This window comes from Melospiza melodia, chromosome 18 (genome assembly GCF_035770615.1).
Source record: "Melospiza melodia melodia isolate bMelMel2 chromosome 18, bMelMel2.pri, whole genome shotgun sequence".
In the NCBI taxonomy this organism is placed as follows: domain Eukaryota; kingdom Metazoa; phylum Chordata; class Aves; order Passeriformes; family Passerellidae; genus Melospiza; species Melospiza melodia.
This window is the reverse complement of record NC_086211.1, coordinates 5,082,876-5,110,418: the sequence shown is the minus strand read 5'-3', so window position 1 is coordinate 5,110,418 and position 27,543 is coordinate 5,082,876. Positions and strand designations below refer to the sequence as shown.

Sequence of the window (27,543 nt, the reverse complement as noted above, 5' to 3'; positions counted from 1 at the left end):
CCTGCATCCCCCATCCCCATCCCATATCCTGCATCCCCCATCCCCATCCCATATCCTGCATCCCCCATCCCCATCCCATATCCTGTATCCCCCATCCCCATCCCATATCCTGCATCCCCAATTCTACATCCTGCATACCCAATTCCATATCCTGCATCCCCCATCGCATATCCTGCATCTCCTATTCCACATCCCACCTCTTGCATCCCCCATCCCACACTCCATATCCTGCATCCCACATCCCATATCCTGCATCCCACATCCTATATCCTGCCTCCCCCATACCACATCCAATGCCCCCATTCCACATTCCACCTCCTGTATCCCCCATTCCACATCCTATATCCTGCATCCCCAGTTTCACATCCCATATCCTGCATCCCCAGTTCCATATGCCATATCCTGCATCCCCCATCCCACACCCCATATCCTGCATCCCCAGTTCCACATCCTACCTCCTGCATCCCCCATCCCACATTCCCTATCCTGCAACCCCATTCCATATCCCATATCCTGCATCCCCAGTTCCCCACCCCATATCCTGCATCCCCCATCCCACACACCATATCCTGCAACCCCATTCCATATCCCATATCCTGCATCCCCAGTTCCCACCCCATATCCTGCATCCCCAGTTCCCACCCCATATCCTGCATCCCCCATCCCACACACCATATCCTGCAACCCCATTCCATATCCCATATCCTGCATCCCCCATCCCACACCCCATATCCTGCATCCCCCATCCCACACCCCATATCCTGCATCCCCCATCCCACACCCCATATCCTGCAACCCCATTCCATATCCCATATCCTGCATCCCCCATCCCACACCCCATATCCTGCATCCCCCATCCCACACCCCATATCCTGCAACCCCATTCCATATCCCATATCCTGCATCCCCCATCCCACACCCCATATCCTGCAACCCCATTCCATATCCCATATCCTGCATCCCCCATCCCACACCCCATATCCTGCATCCCCCATCCCACACCCCATATCCTGCATCCCCAGTTCCACACCCCACATCCTGCATCCCCCATCCCACACCCCACACCCTGCATCCCCCATCCCACACCCCAGCCCTAGGATGCCTCCCACTGCCCTGCACCTTCTCGTTCTGGGTGTTGTGGTTGCGGGAGAAGGGGTAGAAGGCGCCGAGCTGCATCCAGCGTGTGCACAGCTCCTCCGAGGCGCTGCCCGAGAAGCCGCAGATGTCCGCCCCGACCAGAGGGATGCCAAAGAGGCTGAAGCTCAGCAGCCCTGGGGGCAGGGACAGTCAGCAGGGCACAGTTTCAGAGACACCTCAAACGAGGAGAGTGCTGTTAGGGGCTCTGTGGCACCCACCCGGGATGGAGTAACGCATGTCCTTCCACTGGCTGCGGTTGTCACCCAGCCAGTGCCCCGAGTAGCGGCCCTGGCTGGGGAAGGTGGAGCGGGAGATGAGGAAGGGGCGCTTCCCCCGCAGCTGGATCAAGGCGCTGGAAAACAACGGCAGAGCTGGGGGCAGAGGGTAAGAGCAGCCCGCCAGGGTTTGCCCTGTCCCACAACAGCTGAGGGAAATTCCAGCCCGCTGGCAGAGGGGTAGAGAGTCAGTCTGAGCAGTCTGGAAAAGGCTTCCAGCAGGACCAGCCTCATTCACCCATTCCTCCCAGAGCAGTGCCAGCTCTTCTCTTCTCCTGGGTTATTCCCATCCCAGAGGCAGTGAACAGCCAGAGCTCCTCCACTTCAGATCACACTCAAATCTCCATCCTTTTCCTGCTCAGCTCCGAAAAGAATTTTGTCCCAGCCCATCCCCAGGCTGCCAGGAAGAAGGATGCTCAGGTACCTTGCTGTGGCTTTGGCTTCCATCAGCCCATAGAGGTTGTGGAGGTTGTAGTGCACGGAGACTTTCTGCTTTGCTGAGGCACACACCGTCTTTGCAGAGAGGGAATCGCCCAGCACGGCTGCCAGGACACAGAGCCCAGTTGGACCCAGCTGGGGTGCAGGGGATATGGACCCCCACACTTGCTGGCTCTGGGCCAGCCCTCCCACAGCCAGCTGTCATTGCCAACCAGTGCCAAAAGCTCATGCAAACAGCCCCATCCTGCACCCTGATGTGGCCTAACAAGTGTGCATGGCTTAGACATGGATTCTGGCACATGAAGGAAGGGATGGAGGCATTCATAAATGTCTCTTAGAAATGGTTTTCCTCCACCACACTCAGTTGGCAGCCATCTCAAAGCACACAGTACCTATGAGCACAGCTTTGCATCTCATCTCCCTCCTCACCTGGAGTGTAGGGTGGGTTGTCCAACTCTCCTGGGGGGCACCCATGTTCAGACCCATCCATGAAGTTGGATGGCTCATTCATGTCCTAAGCAAAGAAAATTGTGCTGCAATTTCAGGTGTGTGGTTTTGTGATTAGTAATAGACCTGGAAAAGCTGCATTTGAGGGACAGTCCTGCCAGGACACACATCAGGCAGGAGCTGAGCTGCTGGCACGCAGCAACCCACGGGCAAGGAGGGACTTACGATCCAGAGGCCATCAAAGGGCACGTGGGCATGGAAGTGCTGCAGGTTCTCCAGCCACCACTGGTGTGTGTCTGGGTTGGAGAAGTCTGCAAAGGCAGTGAAACCAGGCCAGACCTGTGGAGACACCACAAATCCATGGGTTCAGCGAGCAGGTGATTTGTGGGGAGCCACCATGAGGACCAGGGTACCAGAGCATGCCAGGGATTTCAGCTGGGGGTGAAACAGGAAATGAGAGAAGATAAACCCAGCCAAAGCTTTGAGTCTTGGGTGCTACACAAACACAGAGCATCCCTTCTACTCCATGGTACCAGGAGTACCAAGTGCTGAGGAGTCCCCACAGGCCGTGGGCAGCTGATGGAGCTGCTCTGCCCTCACTTGCACAAGGCCTGTTACCACCTCACCAAGAACATGTCAGGGAAAAGCCATGATTTCTCTGTGCTTTGCCTCACTCCAGGAATTTTAGCCAATTCATTTTCCCCTATGTTTTCAGGCTACATCGAAAGCTCCCTCCTTGGAGAGAGCAAGAGAGAGCAGGTGGGAGAAAACAGCCAGAGGGGTCAAAGTGGGAGGGAAGAGCTGCAGAGCAGGTCTCGAGGCACACTGCTCATCACAGACAACCTCCCCTCACCCCAGAAACAGGAAGGGAGAGAAATCAGATGATCAGCCTGAGGCAGCACTGCTGACTCTGGTAAGCTCATATGACTTCCACAGGCTCCTCTGCTGAGCAAGGGCTGGTCCCTGGGCTGGTGAAGACACCAGGAGGGGACAAGGACTGAGCCAGGCTCTGGCAATTATCCCAGAGAAGTCCCTTGGCCACTTGGCTTTCCCTCTGTTGTGCTGAAATCCCATTCCTGGTGTTGCACAACCCCCTGGGCTGGGATTTCCCCCAGAGCTCCTCACCTGCCCGATGAGTGGCTGCCCCTGGGTGGTGTTGAGGAACAAGCCCCGTCTCAAGCCTTCATCAAAAGGCCAGTAGGAGCCATTGGGGCTGGTGCTGCTGATGCCAGGATCCTGGGGATGGGGCAGAGGGTTAGTGACATTTCAGGCAGCCCTGGCCAGACCAGTGTGATTCACAGAGGAGAACCCAGGCAGGGTCAGCCAGAGCCCACACACGGTGGCTGTTTCCCCCCCAAGGGGAAGAGAAACTTGTGTTCAACACTTCCAGGCATGTTTTCTAAAATGCCACTTCTGCAAGTCCCCAGGACCCGTTATGGTGTTTTGGGGAGGGGGAGACACATACAAGAACTCTTGTTCTTATGCAAGAAATGTCAGGTCATGGACAGGGCTACTACAGAGAGTTCATTGAGGAGGAAATCCAGCTTCCCCCTGCAAGGACCTGCTGGTCCCCACTGCCTCCAGCAAGCAGAACCCGTGCCCCCACTCCTTGCAGAGGGAAGAAGGCACATCACAGCCAGGTCACAAGGTCCCAGCACTTGTGGGGATGTGAGAGCACCTGAGCTGAGCACCCACAAGGATACCTGCCTGACCCACAGTTCCTCCATTCCTTCTCTCCCAGGGGTCAGGGCCATCCTTTTACCCACAGAAGCACAGCACAAGAACCTGGCTGTGTCTCCAAGGTCCCTGCATTAGGGGGATTTCCAGTCACAGTTTACAGGGCCTGACCAGAACTGGGAATTGACCTCCTACAAAAATCCCCAGAGCCAGGAACGACCAGCTGGCACCAGGAGCATCCTTTATGCCCTTGTCTGACATCCCTGCAGCAAAGGCAGCACAGTGGGAGAGGAGGGGGAATACCAAGATCATAACGTAGTGCTGCCCATGTTTGTGGAGGTCTTCCACCAGGGAGGGCAGGGAGGAAAACTTCTGGGAATCCAAGGTGAAGTCCCGGTAGCCATCCATGTAATCGATGTCATTCCACTGCCCATCCTGCAGGAAAGAGGCTCAGGAATGGGTGATGGGACTCTGGAATGGGTGATGGGGCTCTGGAATGGGTGATGGGGCTCAGGAATGGGTGATGGGGCTCAGGAATGGGTGATGGGGCTCAGGAATGGGTGATGGGGGCTCTGGAATGGGTGATGGGGCTCAGAAATGGGTGATGGGGCTCAGGAGTGGGTGATGGGGCTCAGGAATGGGTGATGGGGCTCAGGAATGGGTGACGGGGCTCAGGAATGGGTGACGGGGCTCAGGAATGGGTGATGGGACTCTGGAATGGGTGATGGGGCTCAGGAAAGGGTGATGGGGCTCTGGAATGGGTGATGGGGTGCAGGAATGGGTGATGGGGCTCTGGAATGGGTGATGGGGCTCAGGAATGGGTGATGGGGCTCAGGAACGGGTGATGGGGTGCAGGAATGGGTGATGGGGCTCAGGAATTGGTGATGGGGCTCAGGAATTGGTGATGGGGCTCAGGAATGGGTGATGGGGCTCAGGAAAGGGTGATGGGGCTCTGGAATGGGTGATGGGGCGCAGGAATGGGTGATGGGCACTCCCTGCCCCACAGGCTGGGCTTACCTGGGGGATCTGGTAGTTCCTCATGGCTCTCACAGTCTGCCAGGTCCCGTTGCTGGATCCGTAGCCCCAGCGGCAGAGATGGAAGCCAAGAGCCCACATGGGGGGCATGGCTGGGAACCCTGCAGTGGGACAGTGGGAGCATGGATGGGGATTCCCAAGATGACAGCAGCATCTCAAAAGGATGGGAAGGCAAGAGGAGAGGGAGGATAAAAGGTGACCACTGACCACAGCGTGCTGGAAGGGCTGGGGATGGGATGGCTGGGGGATGCTGACCCCTCTCCAGCTGAGAGGGTTGGGGATGGTGGTGAAGCTGGGGTGAGACAGGGATGTGGGCATGAAGGAGATGCCTGTAGAGAGCTGTGTTGGGGTGTGGGCACTTACCTATCACCTGCTGGTACTGTTGGATGACCATGCTGGGATCGGGCCCCAGGAAGATGTAAAAATCCAGCACCCCTCCAATGGTCCTCCAGGTCAGGCCTGGAGCAGGCTGCAGAGCCACCTCTTTGAATGGCAAGATAGAAAGGGAAAGAGAAGAGAAAAAGGCAGTGACAACTGGGGAGCAGCCCCCAGACTTTAGCCCCTATGATGGGGCCCAGGCAGCACCACAGGCAATGCTCAGGGGGGAACACAGAAATCCCTGTCTTACACTCAGCAGATGCTAAATGGGTGTCTGGAAGCTTAAATCATCACAGCCCAGAGAGATCATGGGTTTACGCTATCTTGAAAATCTGCTCTTTAATCTCAAATCTGTGCCAGCTTCTGGACCAAGACTAAGCACTTCAGTGCAGTGCTTTCCTTCATGTCCTCCCCTGAAATCCCCTCCTAAGTGAATTGAGGGCTGCTTTTACAAGCAAGCACGTGGGAGCCAGGCCTTTCCTGGGAAGGGCTCCTCACATGGAGCAGCCTTTTAACCTCAGCTCAGGTGGCTGCATCTCACAGGAGCTCCTGCCCAGCAGCATCACAGCCACAGAGCAGAGCACAGCTGGAGCTGCCAGAGCCCTGGGGTGAGCAGCATCATCCCAGCTGGCTGCAAGAGGCAGCTGCAGGGAGGGACGGGTGGTCCTGGTGCTGCCCCTGGCAGGGCAGGAGCTGCTGCGTTATCAGCTGGCACACAGGGGCAGATCCCATGGCCACAGCTGGCAGCACAGCTGGGAACAGTGAGGGTGACAGATGGCAGTGCCCCAGCCGTGCCCAGTGCTGGAGCAGGGCAATGGGCATGGAGCTGCATGCAGGGGACCTGCCTTGCTGATGGCAGCTGGGCGTGTGGTTCAACTGCTCGGCAGTTGCTAAAGAGCCTCGCCGTAGCCAGGAAACAGATGGCTGCTCTCAATAACGGAGCCATCAAACCACATCTTTCCTTTTCATGCCTTCCCCTCACCCCAAGGTCCCAAAGTGCCCACTCCAGCAGCTCCCATCTGTCCCAATCTGCCACTCCTCCACCATGGACAAGCTGGCCTGGGGTCCCCTGGACACCTACCCATGGCGTTGCTGTTGAGCAGGAAAACACCGTGAGCGTTTCCACCCTCCTCCATCAGCAGGTAGAAGGGGTGGGCACCGTACAGGTTGAATGATTCCTGCAAGGAAAGGTGCCCAGTAAGACAACAAAGAGGGCAAAGCAGGAGAGGCCCATGTCACTGAAAGGGAATAAATGACCCTGAGCTGTATATGCTGCCACCACCTCACCAGGCATCTGTCACTCCTCTGGAGCATAAGGCAGGGAATGAGGATAGGTTTGGAGCTTAAGGCCGTGGGAGGTTGCTTCTTCCTCCAGCTCAGGGGCTGCTACTGAGCTGGGCTGGGTGAGGGGGAAGCCTCCTGCCTCACCACAACACATTGCACGAGGAGCAGGGTGGAGCGGAAACACCCAGCGCCCTTGGAGTGCCAAGAGCATTTTGCAATTGCTCTGAAATCCTCCCTGGCACATACCTGCTCATCAGCCTCTCCCAGTGCTGCTGCCCACCCCTGCCACGCTTTCCCAGGCTCAGGAGAGTGGCACTCCTGCCCTCAGCCCCTGCACCCCTCGGGGACAGGGCAGATGTACCGTGGGAGAGACGTCGCGGGCCCACAGCGTGAGGGTGTTCCAGTCCAGGCTGTGCAGGAGGCTGTCACGGTGCTCCCCCAGCCCATAGAGGAACCTGGATGGCAGTGATGTGGATATCTGGAGAAACTGGTCAGCAAAGATCAAGGGGGCCACGGTGGTGTTTAGCCTGCCAGGGTGACACCAAGAAAGAGAGAGGGTCAAGAGAGGGTTCTGGGATGCATTAGGATCCATTTGCTCATCAATAATTGATCTCTTCCCTCTCAAAGCATCTCAAGGGGCAGTCTAACAGCACATCCCACCCTGCATCCAGCAGCCCAGGAGCAAATTCAGGTCTGGCTGGACACAAGGCACAGCCCAAGCCAGCACAGCACAGCCTTCCCTTTGACACCAGAAGTTTCCACCCAGGTTAATTTTAACCACTGAGGTGATATGGCCATGGGGTTTCTCAGCCTTCTGTCACTGATAAACAGCTCCCAAGCACAGAATGGACCACAGCCACCAGCAAATGGGAAAGAGGAGGAAAGGATGGGATCCCAAAACATACCCTGACCAGACATTGTCCAGCTGGTGGTGCTTACCACCAACTGAGTGTGGGCAAAGCTGTGGAGGTGACAGAAGATGTACAGCAAAGTCACCCACAGTCCTTTTCCACAAAAAGCCTGGAGCTGTGGGTGTACCTATAGTTTGGACAGCCAGTGAAACCCAAAAGCAGGGAGAGGGCAAAGCCACAACTCTTCTCTGACATTTTTCCTGAGCCACCAGATCATTTATTGGTGATGTGCTGGGATCTACACAATGTTTGGCTTCTGTAGCACCCTGGGAGGAATCAGAGCACTGGGAAGTTTTTGGAGAGATGCTGATCCCACACAGGTCTGCTATGGACAAGGCAAGCACATGGCCAGCCCCTGGGGCCAGGAAGCCACCTGCTGCCACATCCCCATGTCAGCACCGCTCAAAAGATACAAGACAAAGAGTTTGGAGATCTCACAGCATGGACTTTCCTAATGGAAAACCTCGGGGAAGCATGCTGGATCCTGCCTAGGATGGGAAAAGCTTCTCTCCACTGGCACAGCGTGAGCATGAGGTGGGTTCTTACAGCACTGTCCCTGTTGCCTTGCGCTGCAGCACCACCCCAAAGGGGTCCCAGGAGAAGTTCAGACTATAGATGGGGTTTTCCGCTCTCTTCATCACCCGGGGAACATCAAGGGGCACCTCATAGCGTGGGTTGGCTGCATCTGTTATCTGCAAAAGGAAGAAAAAGGGCTTTAAAGACCAGCAAAGTGAGAGGGTAAAGTGCTGGAGATGCTCACTGGCCCCACACAGCCATGCCTGGAGCACAGCAGATTCCAGACTTGATGTCCCCTACAGGATGGCAGGTGCAAGGGTCAGGAGCACAGTCACAGGCCCCTGAGGGCAGCCAGCAGGAAGCTCACCTTGATGTGCAGCCGTGTGTCCGTCTCAAATTCCACATCCAGCCTCAGCTTCTGGATGTCCCGGGGGTAATAGGCCTTCTCCCTCTGCACCAGCAGCCCCACCATGCCCAGCGCTGTCTGGTTGAGGCTCTCCAGGGTGTAGCTGGGGAAGTCAGGGGGATAGAAGCACCAGGGCACCCCCTGCCTGCCCTCTGCCAGCGGGGGACTCGGGATGAAGCAGCAGCCTCGGCTTTCGCAGAGCTCCTGGGTCACCACCACGCGCCGCTCCGGGTAGCAGTCAAAGCGACGGCTCTCGGGGACCGCCAGGCATTTTGGGGGTGCCGTGGGTCCCAGCCAGCCCCCCGACACTTGCCGCAGCACCCAGACGGTGACGGTGCTCAGCAGAACAGCGGCCACCAGCAGCCCACTGCCCACCCACCACGGGGCCAGCTTCCCGTGGCCAGAGGGCACCGGGGCTGCCCCCTCCTCTTCCAGCCGGCATGCTGCTGGCTGGGCTGCTGTCAGCTTCTGGTACGACTTCATTGTCCTGCTGCTGGATGGAAGGGGTGAAAGAGACAGAGGGGGAGAGTTCGCCCAGGCCTCAAGGACAGCTTCCCCCTCTCCTGATGCCTGTGGTTTGGGCAGAGCCTGCTCCCTCAGCACCCTGCAGCATCACAGCTGTGCCTTCAGCCAAGATGCACCTGGCAAATACAGCAAAAGAAAGGCTTGGCCAAGGTCAGGTGGTCCTCACCCTGCTAAGTGTGGGGAGACACTGACACCTGACTGTCCATTAATCCCAAGGGTGAAAGTGTGCCTGCTGCTCTCTGTGAAGAGGTAAAAGCACCATTTGCTTTTGGGAGACGGCAGAGTGGCCCCTCAAGGAGATCTGAATTAATGGGCTGCAGTGTTTCTGGAAAGTGCAAGCAAAACCGAGCTTGCTCTTCCTGTGGGAACAGAGCCGTGATGCTGAGTGCTACAGCTCCGAGGTGAGGAGCATTCTCTGCTCTGAGCATTCCTCTGCTCCGAGCATCCTCTGTCATCACAGTCCAAAGCCCTGACTCAGAGGTTTTAGACCCGAGGAGAGCTGAGCAAGGGATGGCTGGGAATATGCCATTAGTCCTTGCTTTCTACTGATAAATGCTGATCCTGACAACCTCTCAGGCAAACAACTCCCGGATTCTAAGCAACGGAGACCCCCATGTTCTAGTTAGTTAAGTTTGCAGGCAGCAATCTCAGCACCTTAAAAAAGAGACACAACTTTCTTGTCTCCATCTCACTCTCACTCAGACCCTGCTCCCCTCACCATCCTCCCTGCACAGGCTCAGAAAACGCCTCCATCCCCCATCAACACATTTAGTCCCCAGCCCTCTCCCATCCCGGGCCACCACCACGGCTCAACCCGGCCGCGAACCTCCCGGAGCGGCGGCGCCTCCGCCTTTCGCACCCGCCCGCCGCTTCCCCCGGCGCGGCCGCTCCCGAGCCCCGGGGCCCTCTGCCCGCCCCGGGGGGACACACAGTCGGGGGACACACAGCCGGGGGACAAACAGCCGGGGGACACACAGCCGGGGGACAAACAGCCGGAGGGACTCTCAGCCGCAGGGACACACGGACGGGGGGACACACGGCCAGGGAGGGACACACAGCCCCGGGGAGGGACACACAGCCGCGGCATCCCCGGGCGCCCCTGCCCGCCTGCGGGCCCCGCTCCGGCCGTGCCGGCGCTTACATACACGGGTCTCCTCTTGACATTGTGGCTGTGGGCAGCGGGCACGGGCAGCGGGCAGGGCACGGGCAGCGCTCCCGGCGCTGCGGCTCCGCCGGCCCCGCCGTAAACACCCGACGAGCTCGGCCGACTCCTACCGCGCCTCTCTAGTAGCAGCGCATCCCCGCACGCCCCTCCTCCGCTCGCTCTTCCGCTTTGGGTGCTGTTTTTAAATTTCATTTTTAATATTTGTGTCTAGAGTATGGGAGAGCAGCGGGTTTTTTTAGGTTTTTCCACAGTTGATGCATGCAGGGTGTCAAAACCCGAAGAAAGAACACCTCTGTTTAGGTGTTCTAAACCTCTGTTTAGGTGACTAATCCTCTGTGCCCCCGTATAGGGTGAGAGTACTTTATCTCTGCTGAGTGGCTTCAGGGAATCGTGATGCTGGGTGTGTTTTGGGCCAGACTCACAAAACCCCACACGTCCCAGAACCTTTCTCCATCCAAGTTTTCACCAGAGGTCCATGCACTCCTCTTCATTTGCTTAACGAGTGTGTGTGCTGCACAGGCTTTCCCACTTTTCAAAGGACTAGAAAGCTCCTCCTTGTTTACTATTGAAGGCCACCGCTGTCTAAAGTTCAGCAGCGAATGAAAACAGACCTTTGGAGCAGAGGTGCTTTCCCCAGGGAATGAAAATGAAAAGCAACCTGTTGTGAACAGGGCAATTCATCCAGAAACAGAATTTCAGGTGACAAAGCCGCTCCCCTCCTGCTATATGTGATCTGTCAAACCCCATGGGGGGAAATACCTCAATTCTGGTGAGCCCCATGTGCGGGGCTGTCACCACAGAGGGTGAAACCCCCGTCCAGGATGCAGCCAGCCCATCCCTCCTGCCCTTGAGGACCATCTCGAGGATGTCTCAGGGATAAGCCCTGGATGATTTAGGATGGCTCTGACCACTCTTGGTTATCAGCACTCAGAGAGAGCACAAGGAGCAGGTGGCTGTGTTGAGGACATCAGTGGCCCCAAAGGCTCCACACCCAGCATCCCTTCTCCTTGCCTGTCTAGGCTCTCTGAGCCACTAGAACCTTCCTGGATGGAAAGGAGATCTGGAGACAAACCTCAGAGGCATCAGTGGAGACTGCAGTTTTGGCTGAAATCTGCCCTCCAGCCCTTAGCTCACCCTGTCCCAGCACCCAGCACAGGATTTCAACCAGTGCCTGCAAATCTGGGAGAGGTGAAGGCCAAAGCTGCTGCAGCTACACTGGACAGCAGCTTCGTGCCACCCATCACCTGGGAGCTTTAGCCAACCTCATTAGCTCAGTTCCAATGATAAGTAGGGATTTCTTAACATCAGGGAGGTGCATTCACTAAACCTTGCTCTGGCTGCCCAGACCCATGGGGCTCTGCCAGGTATGAGGCTGCCTGTGTTAGGGATGGGATCTTACTCACAGCCTCAGTTGTGGCCCTTAGAGCTGCTCCAGTGTTTGGCCCCAAGGCTGGAAAGCACAAACTGCAAGGGGCTGACACAGAGTGTCCAACATTGTTATGGACACAAAGAAACCACAACAAGCCTAGCTGAGATGGAGACAGTTTGGTTTAGTCAATTGCCTGTGTTATTACATTTTTTGATAGATTATCATGATTTTTGGATTCCCCCAGGGTCCAAAATGCTGTTCACACCATTGGGGTCAGGGTGCTGCGTTTAGCAGCTCACACAACTGCACGAGGAAAGTGCAAAGATTGGGCTGAGGGTCCAGCCCTGGGCAGGATTTGGCCCTGCTGCAATGCTCAGGGGGCTGCAGGACAAGCAGTCCACAGGTCCACAGGCAGGACAGGCAGTCCAAAGCTAGTGGAGGGCAAAGCTGGTCAGCGGCCACCTCAAGAAGCCCAGGGAAAAAGTGAGTCCTCCCAAGCGCATTGGGATGCCCAGGACACGTTTCTCCACCATCATTTGCCCTGCTGGTTTTGCCCCTGGGTCAGGGAAACTCCTGGTATCAATCCAGACTGGGGGATGAAAGGATCAAGAGCAGCCCTTCCAAGGATTTCGGGGTGCTGGTGGATGAGAGGCTGGATATGAGTCAACAAAGCACTTGCAGCCTAGAAAGCCAACCTTGTCCCAGGCTGCACCAAAAGCAGAGGAGCCAGCAGGTCAAGGGAAGTGATTCTATCCCTCTGCTGTGCTCTGTGAGACCTGACCTGCAGTGCTGTGTCCAGCTCTGGGGTCCTCAGCACTGGAAGGACATGGAGCTGTTAGAGACAGTCCAGAGGAGGCAACCAAATTGATTAGGGGGATGGAACACCTCTCCTATGAGGAAAGGAGAGAATTTGGATTGTTCAGCCTGAACAAGAGAAGGCTTCAGGGAGATCTTATTGCTATCTTTGTCTGAAGGGAGCCTGCAAGAAAGCTAAAGAGGAACTTTTGTCCGGAGCATGTGGTGGCAGGACAAGGGGTAATGGTTTAAAACTGACAAAGAGCAGGTTTAGTTTAGACGTCAGGAAGAAATCTTTTCCATGAGGGTGGTGAGGCACTGGCACAGGTTGCACAGAAAAGTTGTGGATGCCACATCCCTGGAGGTGTTCAAGGCCAATTTAGATGGGGTTTGAAACAACCTCGTCTAGTGGAAGGTGTCCCTGCCCATGGCACGGCGGTTGAAACGCGATGAGCTTTAAGGTCCCTCCCTAACCAACCATTCTATGATTCCATAAAACGCACCCGTGTGTGAGCGTGCAAAACCCCCGGCCACGCTGCGCCCCCGCCATCGGGACTGATCCGGCTGGCCGGGAGCTGCCGGAGAGGGGTGAGCCCCGCCGCGGGGCGGGGGCACGGGGCGTGGTGATGAGGAGACGCGGATGAGGATGGGCATGAAGGGGGCATAACAGAGGAATCTGGACCAGGGTGAGGATGGAGATGAAGGAGGGATGGGGACCGGGATAAGAACAAGTATGGGGAGGAAGATGGAGACGACGGAGGGATGGGGACGGGGACGAAGGGGGGCGACTACGTGCCGGCAGCAGCGGCGCCCCGCCCGTCCCGCGCCCTTGCCCATGAATGAACGGCGCGGGCGGTCCCGGGGTGACGCGGCGGGCGGGCCGGGCCGGGCGGTGACGCGCGCGGTGACGCGCCATGCCGGAAGCGGCGGGGGCGCTGGTTGGTCGGCGGCGCGGCGGGGGGGAGGCGGCCGCCCCGCGCTTGTTGTTGTCCGCGGGACTCGCTGGCAGGGAGGGAGGAGGGAGCCGCGCAGCGCCCCCGCCGCCGCCCCCGCTGCCCCGCCGCCCCCGCCGCCGCCCCCGCCACGGGGCGCTCCCGCCGGCACGCAGGTGAGGAGCCGCCCGGGCGCGGCGCGGAGGGGGCGGGGGCGGGGGGCTGGGTCGGAGCCGGCAAGGGGGGGTGGCCGCGCGTTGCCGCTCGATGGCGGGGGAAGGGGCGGCTCGGCCCGGCTCCGGCCCGGCTCCCGCTCGGTCCGGTCGGCTCCGGTTGGGCGCGGGCGGGCGGGGCGGCGGAGGTAAAAGTGCTGAGTCACCACCGCGCCGGGCACGTGGTGCCGCCGCCCCTCGCACCGGGCCGGGCCGGGCGCGCACGTGGGGCCCGGCGGGGGGCTCGGGGCGGGCGGCGGCGGCGGCCCCGCCGGGCGGGAGCGGGAGGGGGCTCGGGCAGCGCCGCCCGTCCCCGCCGAGCGGCCCCCGAAGCCCCCGCGGGGCGGAGGCGCGAGGGCCCCGCCGTCACAGCTTCCCTGTCACCTCGCACCAGCGGCGCGGAGCCGGCACCGCTGAACCCCCGTGGGACGGGGCTGGCAGCGCCCCCGCACCCTCGGGGACACGGGGCTGGGGGGGTCCCTCGGGTGTTCGCCGGGGTGATGCTTTGCCTGTCTCTTGTTGTTATTTTTCTTCCCCTCGAGGATGAGCGCGCTGCCTGCCTCTGCCTTTGAATGGCTCTTAAAATACATGTGAGGAAACCTGTTGTGACGCCGCGCGCTCCGCCGACTAAAAATAGCAGCTTTTGTAGTACGGAGGGAGCCGGGGCGCAGCCGGGGCCGGGCAGCGTGGCCGCGGCGTGCGGCGCTGGCCGGGCGTGGTGGCGGCTTCGTGATCCGCTGTCCGCCCCGCGTTATCGGGCAGGAGCAGCCGCCGCCACCGGGAAATGCCAGGCGGGCGCGTCGGATGGGCTGAGGGGCCAGCCTGCGGCGGGTGGGGGGCTTATCTCTGCTGAGCACAGCTGCTGGTCGGGTGGAAAGAGGGAGAGGTGCGTGCTGTGTTCGGGCTGGTCCCGGAGCCTGTGGGGAGGGAGGGAGGGATGCGTGTGCATGGGGCCGCCCTGCAAGCGGGGTGCTCGGCGGCCGCCCAGCGCCGGCCGTGGGAGGAAAGGGGACGGTGACATTCCGGGAGCGGGCAGTGCCGCGTGACTGTCTGGTGGGTGCGGGACGGTTCGGGGATTTAATCAGAACTGAGGAGGTGGGTGGGGGGAACCTCTTCAGCCTCCCCGTGACGGCAGCGGCGCAAGGTGGGGAAACATCCAGGCCACGAGCGACGGGAACTGAGATCTCCAAACTCTCACAGGGTGTCAGGGTCTGTTTCCTTCCTCCTCTTCCTCGGGCTGAGAGCCCGCTCCCCTCCCTCGTGGGTTTCTCCGTGGAGGATTTATTTTACAGATTCTGCTGAAAGCAGGCCATGAGGTCTCAAATTAGGAACGAGCCCCCTTTGGGCAAAGTTGTTACAGAAAAGGGAAAGGCCTCCATTTTCGCTTTCACCTGGCCGCCCCCTCCTTTGCCAGCGTGCCTAAAGCTGAGCCGGGACTGCGGAAGGTGGAGGGAGCCAGTGAGAGAGCAAAGTGTTTCCCTGAAAAGCTGCACGCCTTTTTCTTGCACTTTCAGTTTTTGTGAGCCCTGTGGCGGACGCAGCCCAGCGCCCCAGCCCAGCGCCTGCTGCCGTCGGGGTTCTAGCAGCGAATGAGTTTACCTGGTGGCTTTTTCTCACTGCTGAGAGCAGCGTGCGTCCCTCCGCTCTTTCCCCCCTCTCCTTCCGTGTGTGTCCGCGGTGCTGCCTGCCGAGAGCCCTTCCCCAAGGCTTCAGTCACTTCCTCGGGCTGATGGACGCCGCGGCTGCCCAATGGCACGCAGGGCTGCGCGGCCCCGGAGTTAACTCTGCTCCCGCCCGGCCGGACCTGCGGCTGCCCAGGGTTTCCATGCACTTGCCGCAAGGTTGGGCACACGGTGACTCTGGCCATCAGGACACCCTGCCCGCTTCTGCACGCTCTGAGCTTGACAGGGCTTTGAGCCCTCTTCAGTGTTCCTGGCTATATTACGCCAGCTTTCTTGCTTGCTTCACAACTGTTTCTGAACCAGAGGTAGAAATTTGTTGGTGTTTTTTTTATTTTTTTCTTCCCCCTGCTTGCCTGTCAAGGACAGCGTGCTTTGTCATGTTTTATGTCATTTCTGCGCCGTCGCCCGTCTCAGCAATCTGTTGCGGCGTGGAGTTCAGTACTGCTGTGTGCCTCCTGAAAGGGAAAAATACAGATCAGCTTGATACCCTCTGATTTCCATCAGCATTGGAAGATGATTAATGGCAAGGAATGTGCTGCAGGACTTGGTATTGAAAATCTCTAGCTGTGTGAGATGTTTGGGAAGCGAAGAAAGGACAGCTGGGAGCGCTGGCCCCTGCGGCAGTCGGGGTTTGTGGGATAAGCTTGCTCGCTGATCATTTTTGTAAACATCCAGCTGTGAAATACTTGAGCGGTGCTAGCACTTTCAATTATCAGGAAGTTTCAGGCTCAGCACCCTGTAGAGATGAACAGGCAATTTCCACTTCTGTCTCAGCTATTGTTTGAGGCTATCTTCAAACTTGGGCAGAGAGTTTTCCAAGCATGAAGCAAGCACAAGCGATGCAGTGCTCTGTGACCATCAGCACAAGGGCTGGGGGAAGGCAGTAATGAGAGCAATTACCCTGGCACTGTGCTCCTGAGTTGAGGGACAGGCTGCATAGTGGATCCCACTGCTTTGCAATATTGCAGGATGCCAAATAGCACTGCTATGTTCCATTATTAAAGTTAGTGAAGGTCTCTGACTTGATGGCTGGCACTTGGGGTCAGGAGCAGCAAAGTTAGGAATCCCATTCCCAGTTCTGCCCCAGAGTCTGGCTGTGCATCTGCAAGTTATTTGTTGCTTGGTGGCTCAGCTTGTCCGGCTGGGGAGCCGCATCTCTGGGCTGGTGATGCTGAGGTGTAATTCCAGCATGTCTCTGTCACCGCGTTTTACAAGCACGTGATGGAAAAAGTGCTGTAAGCTTGTCAGTACCAGGGCTGGCTGTCACATACCTTTCCCCTTCAGTCTCCTCCTCCATGAAGTTTCAGAGGTGACACACAGACGTGCCCGCCTGGTGCTCTGTATCCCTGCTCCCTAACCACAGGCTCTTTGCAGCTTCTGACTAGGTTGTTTACCAAAGCACTGAAGACTGTCTGATCCATGTCCAGGCTTCCCCGGAGAGCGCCTCAGAGAGCTCTGTCCTGGCAGCTCTCAAATGTGCTCTGAAGGTTCCTGAATCTCCCCTTTGCTGCTGGATGCTGGTTCCGATCCATAAGGGAAATGGAAAGCTGGCCAGCTGGGCGAGGGCTGCATGGAGCTCCTCTAGAACAGTAAACAGTGACTCACCCCCTCCTTGTGTCTTCTCTCTCTTCATGTCAAATATATTGCCTCGCATATGCTTCTCTACTCTCTGATTCACACCACCAGCCTGTCCCTCCCCGCTCTCATTACAAATGAGTGACAAGCGTCAGTCTGCCTTACAGGATGTGTGAAGGTTGTCAGAGCAGGAGAATGGCTTTTTGAGTGATGGGGAGAGGGATGGTGCTCTGCCTACCATGCTGCAATGTGCTGGAAATCCGTGTCGTGCCTGCGAGCGGCAGAGGCACGGCGATGAGGATTTAAGCATCTGTAGTTGCCTTCACCTGTCAGCTCAGATGTTACCCGGGGTAGGCACATCCGTTTGGCTGGCGCTCTGGAGCTGGGAACAACTTGAGGATAAACGAGAAATTTAAACAGCTGCCTAGGATTTAAATGGCTGCGTTTGGGAATGAGTAGAGTGTTCCCTGCGTAGCTGTCGGTGCCGAATTGAGACGTGATGGCAGAGATCCCTGCCACTGCTTGAACCTTGCGCTGTTTTTCTGCCCTCGGGAAGTCGTCGCTGGCCTGGCGGAAGGTGAGGCTTGCATGTTTTCAGTTTGCTCTGTGTGTGTGAGCATGGAAGCTAAACACCAGCAGGGCTGTCTGCCAGGCACTCGTGTTGTGGCCGGGGTTGTCTTTCGGTGTAGAAAGAGTTTTAAAATTCAAGTTCATCTGCAGTTGTCGGGTGTCGGCAGTGATTTTATAGTAATTCCTTAATGTGTAATGCGTTTGGAAAGCCCTGTAGCGTGGAAAGTCTGAAATCTCACTCTGGCATGTTTTCTTTCTTAATTGCAAGCCTTGTGTGGAAAGCTCTGTCCTACCTCCGCCTGAGTCAGGCTTTCTGCTGCCTTTCCCTTTCAAAGCAAAGGAACTGGGATCTCTAGATGCTCGAAGCTGAGACTGTCAGACTTAGGATGTCAGCTGGAGACTTCCAGGTTTTTGGGAGGATGCTGCAGGAGGCACAGGAGCTGTCTGAGAGAGGGAGAGGGCGTTGGCAAGGCTGTCAATGGGTAACTTTATTGCAGAATTACAAGGGCTCTTTATGTAACCCACAGTCAAAACACTTGCTGTAAATACGAGCGTGGAGCAGCTCTGGAAAAGCTTTTTCCCCTCACAGTTGGTGTAATACTACTTGCTGCTTTATTGATGTGGCATTCGGAATGTGTCGTACTGCTTACAGAGCAGGGATGTGGCGCGGTCCTTGTTCCAAAAAGCTGAGCTCCTAATTTTAGATGTGATGCAGCAAATGCAATTAAGGAAAGAAGGGCAGGAGTAGGGTAAAGACTAAAAGGGTTCTAATAATCAAATCGCAGGCAGGGTCCCAGAAGACCCCTGTGCAGCATGTTTAGGGAACGCTGCTGGGTATGACTTGTTTGCAGAGTGGTTTATGATTTCATTGCGGGGTTTTGCTTTGTAAGTAACAAATGTAAGGGAGATGACATGCTGATTTTTAGTGTTTTCTTGCTGGTAGCTGAATAGTCCCAAATAATCCTGATGGGAAGGATTTGGTAGATGAGATGAGGCCCAAGGCCCTGGAGGATGGCTGGTGAGGATTGCGAGTGCTGCTGTATCGGTTTCGAGCGGAGCCCAGACCACACCTGTGCCTTCACCTAGTGCAGAGATAAGACTCACCCTTGCACTCATATCTGACTTGAGCCTGTTTGAGTGTTTCTACTTGCTCTGTGAAATCTTGCCCTTTGGGTCAGGCCAGCCCACAGTCTCCCACCCTTGTTTTAAGAGGGTATGGCATCACAATTCCTGATGGTGCCTTGAACCTCCTCGTTAGTCTGTGTCAGCAGCAGCTCTGGCCATGGCCCCTAGTGCAGTAGGGTGGATCCCAGCCTATGTCCGAGGGATGCTGGCCCATCCAGGGTGTTTTGGTGTGGGGGGGAGACAGGTGTGCAGCAGCAGACTCCGAGCCAAGCGCCTGTGCTGTCCTCTGAGGAATGTGCAGGGTAAGGAGCTGTTGCTTTGGTGACATGGAGCAACAGGTGACCAGCAGGGTTTCATCACTCAGAGCTGGAGCATTGCTCAGGGTGGCAGGTGAGCCCTCACGCTGACCCTCACTGGAGGCAACCTCACCCCTCGCCTCTTGTTTTCCATGATACTTTACATTTCTTTCCATCTCCGCGCGGCCAAGCGGCCGCGTTCAGTTTTTCCATCGGCTGGCGCACGAAACGCTTTGAAGACGCGCTGGGTGAGGATCAAAAGGCTTTTTGTGCGCTCGGTGGGTGTGACGGGGCTCTCGCTGGCCTCCCCCTCCTTTCTGCCTTTCCTTTTCCGGCGTTCGCAGCGCGGCCAGCGGCCGGTGCGCCCCTTCCCTTGTAGGGACGGGGGCGGCGCGGGAGGGGGGGATGCCGCCGAGGGAAGGAAGAGTTTCTGATGCTGTGGGAATGCGAGCGCTCAAACTCTGTAAACAGCTGGTGACTCACTGCATAACTATGGCACCAACTGCCTGCGGCCCGGCTGCGCCTCTGCAGGGAGGGGGCTGCCGGCCCTTTCCTCTCCGCACTGGCAGCGCCTCTGCGCTCCTCAGCTCCTCAGAGACCTCCTGGCCAACACAGGGAGCTTTCTCCTTCCCTCCTCCCCGCCTGCCAGTGCCTACGTCTGCGGCTCCGGCCGGGAGGTAGGGGTGGGCAGCGAATGCTGGTGTGGAGGGGAAGCGATGGACGGTGCAAGGGGGCTGGAGAGGCGCCTGTGCTCGCAGGAGATGCTGCTCTGGAGAGCGCGCACGCAGAGGTTGGGCGCATCTCCGTCTGTCGGGGGCTGGGAGTCGCCCCCCTGCCCCGTGCCCTGCCCATTCCTGCCGTGCTGGCGAGACAAGGGGCTGTTGTGGCTGGAGGTGTGCCCGGGGTGGGGCTCAGTGCTGGAGGAGAGCAGGGAAGGACTCGCTGATGCTCTAGAAAATGCAGCGCACACCAGTTGCTGTAAGTGGTCCATTCATCACGGAGCATCTTGGCTTGTGTGCTGTGCGGCTGTCCTTGTCCCTCCTCCAGACATGGAGAGCTGTGCTGTCTCAGGCTTAAAAATAGAGGAGGCGCCTAAATACACTCCCTAATATCTGGGATAGTATCTTGCAGCTCTGCAATTACAGGATTATTTTTTTCCCCCTCCTGCTCTTCATCTTGATTTTTATGTAAGTCGTGTGATGATGAGGTGCCTTGACTGATAAAATTCAAGTGACAGCAGCACGGGCTGAGCCAGCACCTTCACCCACTCAGCTCCCACTGGTCCCCACACCCCACCTTTGCACCCCCCCAAATCCCGCCACCCCTGTTTGCAGATATGAATGAGTTTGTTTACTCTCCGACGACCTCGTGATGTCTTTGCACAGACATGACCTGAAGTCATTATTGCTTTTGGGCTTCTCTGTTTCCATGGCGACTGTCTCCGGGTTGGCTACTTTCCCAAGGTCACCATGGCAACTATCAGAAGGGAATCATGCTTGGGATGCTTTGGCTGGATTTTTCATGAATGATTAGGATGTGTGACACGATGCAGACGTGGAAATGGGGAGGGTTTGGGCTGGGCAGGAGAAGGTGGGGGCAGGCAGAGGACTCCCGCCAGACAGGAGCTCTGCGGTGCCGCGGGTGCGCAGCCCTCGAAGCCGCCCTGTCTCGGGGGCACCTGCCTCACCCCTCCCCTCTGGGGAGCCTTAGCGGAGGCTGTGATGGTGGCACGGCTGCCTGTGCCTCTCCCGGGGTAGGTACCATCGCACCACGGGGTGAAGGGGTTGGTGGAGGTGTGGGCAGGTGGATTTTCTGCAGGGTGCTGGTCGGAGGGGTGTAGTCGTGGCTAAGGTGAGAGTGAAGGGCAGTGTCATGGCAGGGGACGGGCTGGCTGTGGATGGACATGTCTCCACGTCACTAGAAACATCAAGCAGGTCTGCTGTCACAGTCTGGGGCTGGAGGATTGGGAAGCAACAGTCTTGGTGTGTTGGGAGAGGTGAACTCCTTGCTGGCTTTGTTGTCGGGGGGGGATTTGTTTCTGTTGTTTGGGTTTTCTGGTGGCGTCTCCTTTGGGTGGGGACAGCGCTGGAAGCAGGTTACAAACCAGGCAGCTTCTCTCTGGGTTGCTGGCTCAATTTGGAGCCGAGCTAATAATCATCAAAATGAGAATGAAGGGAGTTGTTGTCTTGTGGCTTTTCAGTGCCTTTTATGAGCAGAGGTAACTCGTAATTCAGTCCCTAATAGGCCATTTGGAGCGTCTGGGATGCCTCCAGAGGGAGGTGAGCCAGTGACGGGGCCTCGGAGGCCACGCTCCATCCTCCCCTTGGGAAGGGGTGGCACATGGCAAGGTGCTGCGTGATGCTGAGTGTGACTCTTGTTTACAGATGAATGTGGGTGTCCTTCTTTCCTCCCTGCCCTGTCTTCTCTGCTGCATCTTAGTGTGGTTAACAGCAAAATACGAGGTCTGGCTGTTAAAAAGCAATGCACTTGTCAACACAAATTTCTCTTGCTGTTATCTGAATAGGGTAAATGATATCTGAATCCATCCCGGTGATTCAAACAACTGTGTGCTTATTTCTTTTAATGGTGGTTGATTTGGGGGCTTGGGCTGTGTGTTGGGCGTTTTTTATCCTGCCCTTGTCTCTGTGATTAACCTGGAAACCTTGTTTTGTTTTTCCAGTTGCAATTTCTGAGCAGTTTTGTCCGGAAGACTGTGCTCAGGTTATGACGACTAATCCCAAACCGAACAAGGCATTAAAGGTAGGGAAGAGGCTGAGTGGGTGGTGCTGGGTGGCTGGGGAGGCTGTCACAGAGCTGTGCTGCTTGTACGTGACTGTTCTTTTTCATTCCCAGAGACTCTTAGAAATGGGTGCTGGTACAATTTCCCACTGTCTACGGGAAAGATTAGGGTAGGAGAACACTGACATTACCCAGAAAGAGTCCTGAAGTCTCTGGCATGGTGAGGAGGCTGGCATATCCCAGTAGCTTCCCAAGAGACTTCTGACTACAGGAGGTGTTGGCAGCATCCTGAAACCAGTGCTCTGAGTCTTGGCAATGAGCTACTTTAACTCTCAGGACTGGGAGGCACTGGGGAAGGGACTTTTTCAGCTGATGTCTCTTAGACCCATGAGACAGTAAATGCCTCAGACACACCTTGGTGGTGGTCTGTGCCTGGGCTGTTCATGCATGGTTGAAATTTCTTTCTAATGTTTTGGCTCTTCATATGTCCTACAGTCTCTGAAAAGACAAAAGGATGGTGTCCTAAAAGTTCTGTGTTCAGTGATATTGAAGGTGTTTTTCAGCCTAAACAATTTTGTGATTCTGAAAATAGTGGTGGTGGCAAATGTGCTTGAGGAAAGGGCAAGGCCTTGGTGGTTTTCTCATGTAACTTCAGTTACTACATGCTGTGCCCCAGCAAAACCAAATCGGGCTGTCCTTGAAGCCAAGCATGGTTGGTTTTGTTCACGACTCAAATGAGCAATCTTCAACGAAAAACCACAAAATGCTGAATTAAGCCCTGCACAGAAGCAGCTATTCTGCTGCACTGGTGTCCCAGCATAATGCTGGGATAAGGTGTCATCTTTAGCATTCATTATGAATTCCAGATCCTGACAAAGGACTTCACAAAAAAAGGCTTCAGCTGACTTTACATTTATCCCCTTGAAAATTTTGCTGTTGTGTTCACATTGGGCGTGTAAAGATCTGTGACCTAAGAGAGTGACCCAAACCCACACAGCTGCAGTGCTCAGATCTCTGCCATGTTTAACCCAGATGTTTTAGTGGAGTTTGCGCTCTCCACAGCCCATCAGGAGTATTTCCCACGTAGGGATGTCATGTTGGGGTGGCCCTTTCTCCTTCTGCTGCCCAGACCATCCGCTCTCGTCGCCTTGCTGCTACCCCTGTGCTGTTGGTATTTGCAGGTAAAGGAGGAGTCAGGAGAGAATGCCCCAGTGCTGAGTGATGATGAACTCGTGTCAATGTCCGTACGGGAGCTGAACCAGCACCTGAGGGGTCTCACCAAAGAGGAGGTCATCCGTCTGAAGCAGCGGAGGCGCACGCTCAAGAACCGGGGCTACGCTGCCAGCTGCCGCATCAAGCGTGTGACTCAGAAAGAGGAGCTCGAGAGGCAGCGGGTTGAGCTGCAGCAAGAGGTGGAGAAGCTGGCCAGAGAAAACAGCAGCATGAAGCTAGAGCTGGATGCCTTGCGCTCCAAGTACGAAGCACTCCAGACCTTTGCTCGTACTGTGGCGCGAGGGCCTATTACCCCGACCAAAGTTGCCACCACCAGTGTCATCACCATCGTGAAATCAGCCGAAATCTCGTCCAGTTCTGTGCCCTTTTCAGCAGCCTCCTAGTGCCCTCGGTGGGGGGAACTAGCAGCCTTTCAGAGGGGAGGGGATAAGGCTCTTATGCATTGTTCCGGAGTCCTTGGTCACGTCAAGAATTGGCATTTTAAGAAGTCTCTTCCAAAAGTGCAAAAAAACCAGAAGAATATAAAAAAAAAAAAGAAAAGAGAAAAACAAACAAACCCAAAGGGTTCCTACAAAGGGAACTTAACTGGCTGCTTCTGTCTGGACTCAGTGGCTCCATCAACCTCTCGTGTCCAGGATTTGAGCTCTGTATGCAGTACAAATTGCAAGATCTGCTTCCTCCTTCCCTCTGCCTCCACAAACCCCTCTCAGCTGTGGGCAGCTTTCCAGCTGGGAGAAGATACCTGAGGAGCCTCCGGAGTCTTCGTGAATGATGCTCAAGAGCCAGGAAACATATGGACCGTAGAAATCATCATGTGAGATGAATGTATGGGAAAAAGAGTTTCCTTTAGTGGCCTCCTACTCCTTGTAAGAAGGGTCTCCCCTACCTTCCCCACTTCCACCTGATATTATGAGGGCAGGAATATAGGCTTTTTGGGTTTGATTTCATCCTGCTAACAGTGCATGGGAGTGGGAGGATGATGGAGATAAATGCTTGGGTCTGACCACACCCATTAAGAATAACCTTTTGTTTTCAATCCATGCTGTTAAAATATGGAAAAATATATATTTTGCATATTTTAATATGCCCCATTACCTGTGTGGCCTGTAAAAAAAAAACCTACATAGCAGCCTCCTTTATTCCAAGCCCAAGTTTCCTGATAGCTCCTTCCCAAAGGTGTGCCTGTGAATTGGGTATATTTATGCAGTTTATTTCTTCCAAATGATCCGCAGTCTTGAAGTAGCAGCTTTTTTTTTTCCTGGGTTACCTGAAGCTGAAGGGAGGGAGGCACAGTCAAGGCTGTGAAGAGGAGTGTGGTGAGGAGGAGAAGGGGAGATGAGGAGGAAAAATGCTGCATGTATTACTGGTGGAGGCAGAATTGGCTGGGAGAGAAGGTGGGACAGTTCTGCTGGGATCAGCACTGCGAAGAAGGGTTTGTGCAGAAGATGTTGGAAGGATGTTTTTAAAGCACTGAAGTGTAACTAGAGGGCAATAGCATTCAGCCAGGAGGAGAGAAGTTTAGAGTCTCTTCTTTGACAAAAGCACTGGTATGTTAGCAATGAGCATCCTTAGCTGGAGAGCTGTGCTCACCAGTCCTTGGTGATCAGAGAAGGGCTGTGGGGAGGTCAGATGGGAGCTTGGAAGAGTCTTTCCCTCTCCATAGCACATCAGATGCTGGATTTGGGATCCAAAGAGTACGGTGAACAACCCTCAGTGTTCAGACAACCTGTGTGAATGTGACCCTGAAACTTGATGCTTTCTCTTGCAAGTGGGTGAGTTATAATGAGGGCAGGATGGAAAATCAATGTGCGTGTAGGGGGCAGAAGAATTGGGATGGAGAAGTCGTTTGTTTGGCTCTGAGCAGTGGTTTGGGAGAGGGATTTCTGGCTTGGCAGTGGGCAGGATTTGGGAAGCTGAAAGGAGAGATTCTGCTGTCACGCAGCAGTGATGAAACAATGAATGTTTCCAGGTCACTGTAAAAAAAAAAATAGCTATGTTGGTGTTTGTGTGTTTTGTTGTTGTTTTTTTTTTCTTCTTGAAGTAGGAAAGGGAAGGGACTGTGTGTTTTGTAGGGCAGGTCAGAGACTTATGGAATGGACGATGCCTGTTGTCATGCAGGTGAGAAAAGAATGAGATTGCTGAGGTTTTGAAGTGAGGAGAAGAGCTTAGAGAATTTGGGCTCTGGAACAAAGATCACGGAGAATTCATAAGTGGTTTGGACTGAAAGAGAATAATCAAGTGCTACCATTGTTGGAAAGAGGACAGTGAACTGGCATCTGACACCCAGTATAATTTGTTGTTTGAGGCTTTGTCTTGCCTTGAATGGCAGTAAGTTGGTAGAAATTTAGTGAAGCCCTACTTGTCTTTGGAAGAAGTTGTTAGCTTGCTTTTTCTTTTTTTTTTCACCTTGTCATCGGAGTCTCTGGATTTCCCAGGAGGATCCTTTGTGAAATAGGTTAATGAAAAGAGAAACCTCAGACTTGGTTCTCGTTCAGTCCCCAGCATCGACATCCGTGACTTTACTGAGCCAGAAAGGGTGTCAGTGAAACGCTTCCTGCAGGCTCGTTCCCCCTGCCAGATCCACACCTTTTGGAGGGGAGCAGGGAGTTTCCTTCGTGTGATTTTCCAACACACGTAGAGTTTGGATGGCACTTAGTGTTACCTCATTTCTCCTCCATTCCCTCCCTATCTCCAAACAGGCAGATCGATGTCCTGTGTATCAGTACCAGTTATTGACTCCCACAGCAGAAGCTGAGGAAGAGAAAGATGTTACGGTCATTTCCTGGTCCTCTCATGTTCTCCAGCTCACAGACATTGGACACTTTCCCAGACCTTACAGGTGCCTCCAAAAACAGGCAAAATGGAGACTCCTGGCACTGTTGGGGCTTTAAATGAAAACTTTATTGAAAAAGGCCAGTTGACTTGAAAATGCCCAAATGCTTCCAGTCTTTAAAACAGCTCCAGAGCTCCATAACATTCCTGGCTAGATAGGAACACCCTCTGGCTGCCCTTGACACCCCTCCGGGGAAATCAGACCTGTCTCACTGAAGGGGACAGAGGTTGAACTTTGTTCCTGGGGTCTTCTTGCTGTTGGAATGAGTTGAGAAACATATCTTTATGTGGCACTTCCCTTGTGGCCAAGTATTTCTTTTTTTTCCAGTTCTTGGAAGGGTGCCAAAGGCTTGTCCAAGTGATTGCTAGTTTAGTGCTGGTAGGCACTTAAATCTCTGGTCACTCGATAAAGAACAAGAGGCCTGGGTGTTGTTAAAGCTGTTGATACCATAGCCATGGTAGGTAATCCATATTGGATATCCATAAGGACCACGTGGAAATATTTAAAGAGAGAGAAATATATATATAAATATATAATTATATACATTTTATCGTACAGATTTTTCGTAAAAAAGAAAAAAAATAATTTTTTTTCCAAGTTTGATACTGTAAATCTTTATTAAAAGAAATTGCCAGTCCAGGGCTCCCTGGGTGGTGACCTGGAGGAGAATGAAATGTCCTGGCTAAACTTCCACAGAGGGATCAGAATTGCAAGGTAACGTGGAGGGAGGAATGACCCGAAAGCTGTTGATGGCGTTGGAGACCCAGCTCCTCCACCCTCCTCCCTGGAGGGCCCTCCAGCTTGGGGTTGTCGCGTTGCATTCCTCTGGGGTTCGGTTTGTTTCTGTTGTGTTTTAATTTTTTGTTTTGTTTTGTTTTGTTTTTGTTTTGTTTGTTTTTTTTTTTTTTCTCTCCGTCCTGCACTTGCCAGCCTGACACCCAGGGCGAGCGCGGTTTGGGGAGCTGGTGGCGTGGGACGTGTCCCACAGCCGCGCCTCCCGCGCTTCTCTGCTGCAGTACTTTGGATGGCTCCCTTCCCTGCCCCTCTTAGTTTGTCCCCCCGACCCTGCTGAGGAGGAGCTCGGGGGGGGGCTCTGATTTTTGGGTGCTGGGATGCTCTCCCCTGGGCCTGGCCTTTCTTTGGTTGCTCCCCATCCGCAGTGTGACGCGGGAAGCGAGGCTGGGTGGGAGGCAGGAGGAGACGAAGGCGTCGGGAAGGGACTCCTCGGTTCTCGTAGACGTGTTTGCTGTGCTCTCTGTTGGGAGTGGGGAACCTTTCCCTCCAGGGCAGCTCCAGATCCCTTCGAAACAAGGCAGCGTTTCTGCTCCTGCCCAGCTCTACATCTGCCAGGAGGAGACCACAAAGTGCAGAGACCTGGGTGCCAGGGCAGCTCCGGGACGGCGGGAGGGACGAGGCGCTGGCACTGGGCTGGGGCGGATGTGAGCTGTGCCACGGGATGGCTCAGACCCGGGGAGGAGGAGAAGGTGGCAGTTTTTTCTCTCTCGAATCATTTAAACTTCATTGTCATGATTGTTTTTATTTAAAAAAAAAAAAAAAAAGGAAAAAAAGAAGGAAAAAAAAAGGTAAAACAAAAAAAAAAGAAACAAAACCGAAAAACTTTTGTAATGTGGATTTGTTTTCCTTCGTCTGTATTTCAGTCTGCTGGGGTGTTTCCGTAGATGGTGGATACTTGCTTTCATTTTTTTAATGATAGAAGTCTTCTGTTTTAAGTTGTTTTTTATCACCAGCTCATTCTATCCTCTGTGGTTACTCAGTAATTTCATTTCAATATTTATTTTTGTGCTGCTTTTTTATTATAAAATAAATTATTGATATACCAAGCAATGTGGATTCCTGTTTGTAAGGCGAATAGCCCTGTGTATGTGTCCATTACTTCTCTTGACAGCCACAACGTAATTTATTGCTGTAAATTTAGCTGCAGTGACTGGTTTTTTTGTACCTTTCCAATAAAGCATTTTCTGGTTTCA

The 27,543-nt window shown here is 54.9% G+C and overlaps 2 protein-coding genes across 7 annotated transcripts in view; one reads left to right on the top strand and one right to left on the bottom strand.

Moving 5' to 3' along the window:
• LOC134426619 (lysosomal alpha-glucosidase-like) overlaps positions 1 to 15,217 on the bottom strand; it is a 16,982-nt gene extending 1,765 nt beyond the window's left edge. The window contains exons 1-14 of one of the 3 annotated variants that reach the window (XM_063171771.1): positions 15,102 to 15,217; positions 8,466 to 8,994; positions 8,129 to 8,274; positions 7,033 to 7,198; positions 6,469 to 6,565; positions 5,373 to 5,492; positions 4,992 to 5,110; positions 4,278 to 4,409; positions 3,423 to 3,533; positions 2,523 to 2,636; positions 2,280 to 2,364; positions 1,837 to 1,954; positions 1,356 to 1,489; positions 1,120 to 1,271 (exon numbers count right to left, since the gene is read on the bottom strand). In XM_063171771.1, coding sequence (XP_063027841.1) covers positions 1,120 to 1,271; positions 1,356 to 1,489; positions 1,837 to 1,954; positions 2,280 to 2,364; positions 2,523 to 2,636; positions 3,423 to 3,533; positions 4,278 to 4,409; positions 4,992 to 5,110; positions 5,373 to 5,492; positions 6,469 to 6,565; positions 7,033 to 7,198; positions 8,129 to 8,274; positions 8,466 to 8,987 — 2,016 coding nt within the window. In that variant the 5' untranslated portion in view covers positions 8,988 to 8,994; positions 15,102 to 15,217. Of the gene's footprint in view, positions 1 to 1,119; positions 1,272 to 1,355; positions 1,490 to 1,836; positions 1,955 to 2,279; positions 2,365 to 2,522; positions 2,637 to 3,422; positions 3,534 to 4,277; positions 4,410 to 4,991; positions 5,111 to 5,372; positions 5,493 to 6,468; positions 6,566 to 7,032; positions 7,199 to 8,128; positions 8,275 to 8,465; positions 8,998 to 10,174; positions 10,260 to 15,101 lie in introns of those variants that run through there. The other 2 variants (XM_063171769.1, XM_063171770.1) reach the window with 2 other exon arrangements.
• MAFK (MAF bZIP transcription factor K) lies at positions 13,412 to 27,543 on the top strand. 4 transcript variants are annotated; one of them, XM_063171777.1, is made up of 3 exons: positions 13,412 to 13,466; positions 21,431 to 21,510; positions 22,671 to 27,543. In XM_063171777.1, exons 2-3 carry the CDS (start codon positions 21,475 to 21,477, stop codon positions 23,103 to 23,105), a joined length of 471 nt encoding a protein of 156 aa, XP_063027847.1. In that variant the 5' UTR covers positions 13,412 to 13,466; positions 21,431 to 21,474; the 3' UTR covers positions 23,106 to 27,543. The 4 variants fall into 4 exon arrangements, with proteins under 4 accessions (XP_063027847.1, XP_063027849.1, XP_063027851.1 ...); XM_063171779.1 differs by lacking the exon at positions 13,412 to 13,466 and adding an exon at positions 16,565 to 17,336; XM_063171781.1 differs by lacking the exon at positions 13,412 to 13,466 and adding an exon at positions 19,285 to 19,427.

Bases quoted from the DNA above. Each gene is read 5' to 3' on its own strand.
- MAFK (XM_063171777.1), top strand. From the start codon at position 21,475: ATGACGACTAATCCCAAACCGAACAAGGCATTAAAG. The intron at 21,511-22,670 runs GTAGGGAAGAGG...TGGTATTTGCAG, and splicing joins AACCGAACAAGGCATTAAAG to GTAAAGGAGGAGTCAGGAGA.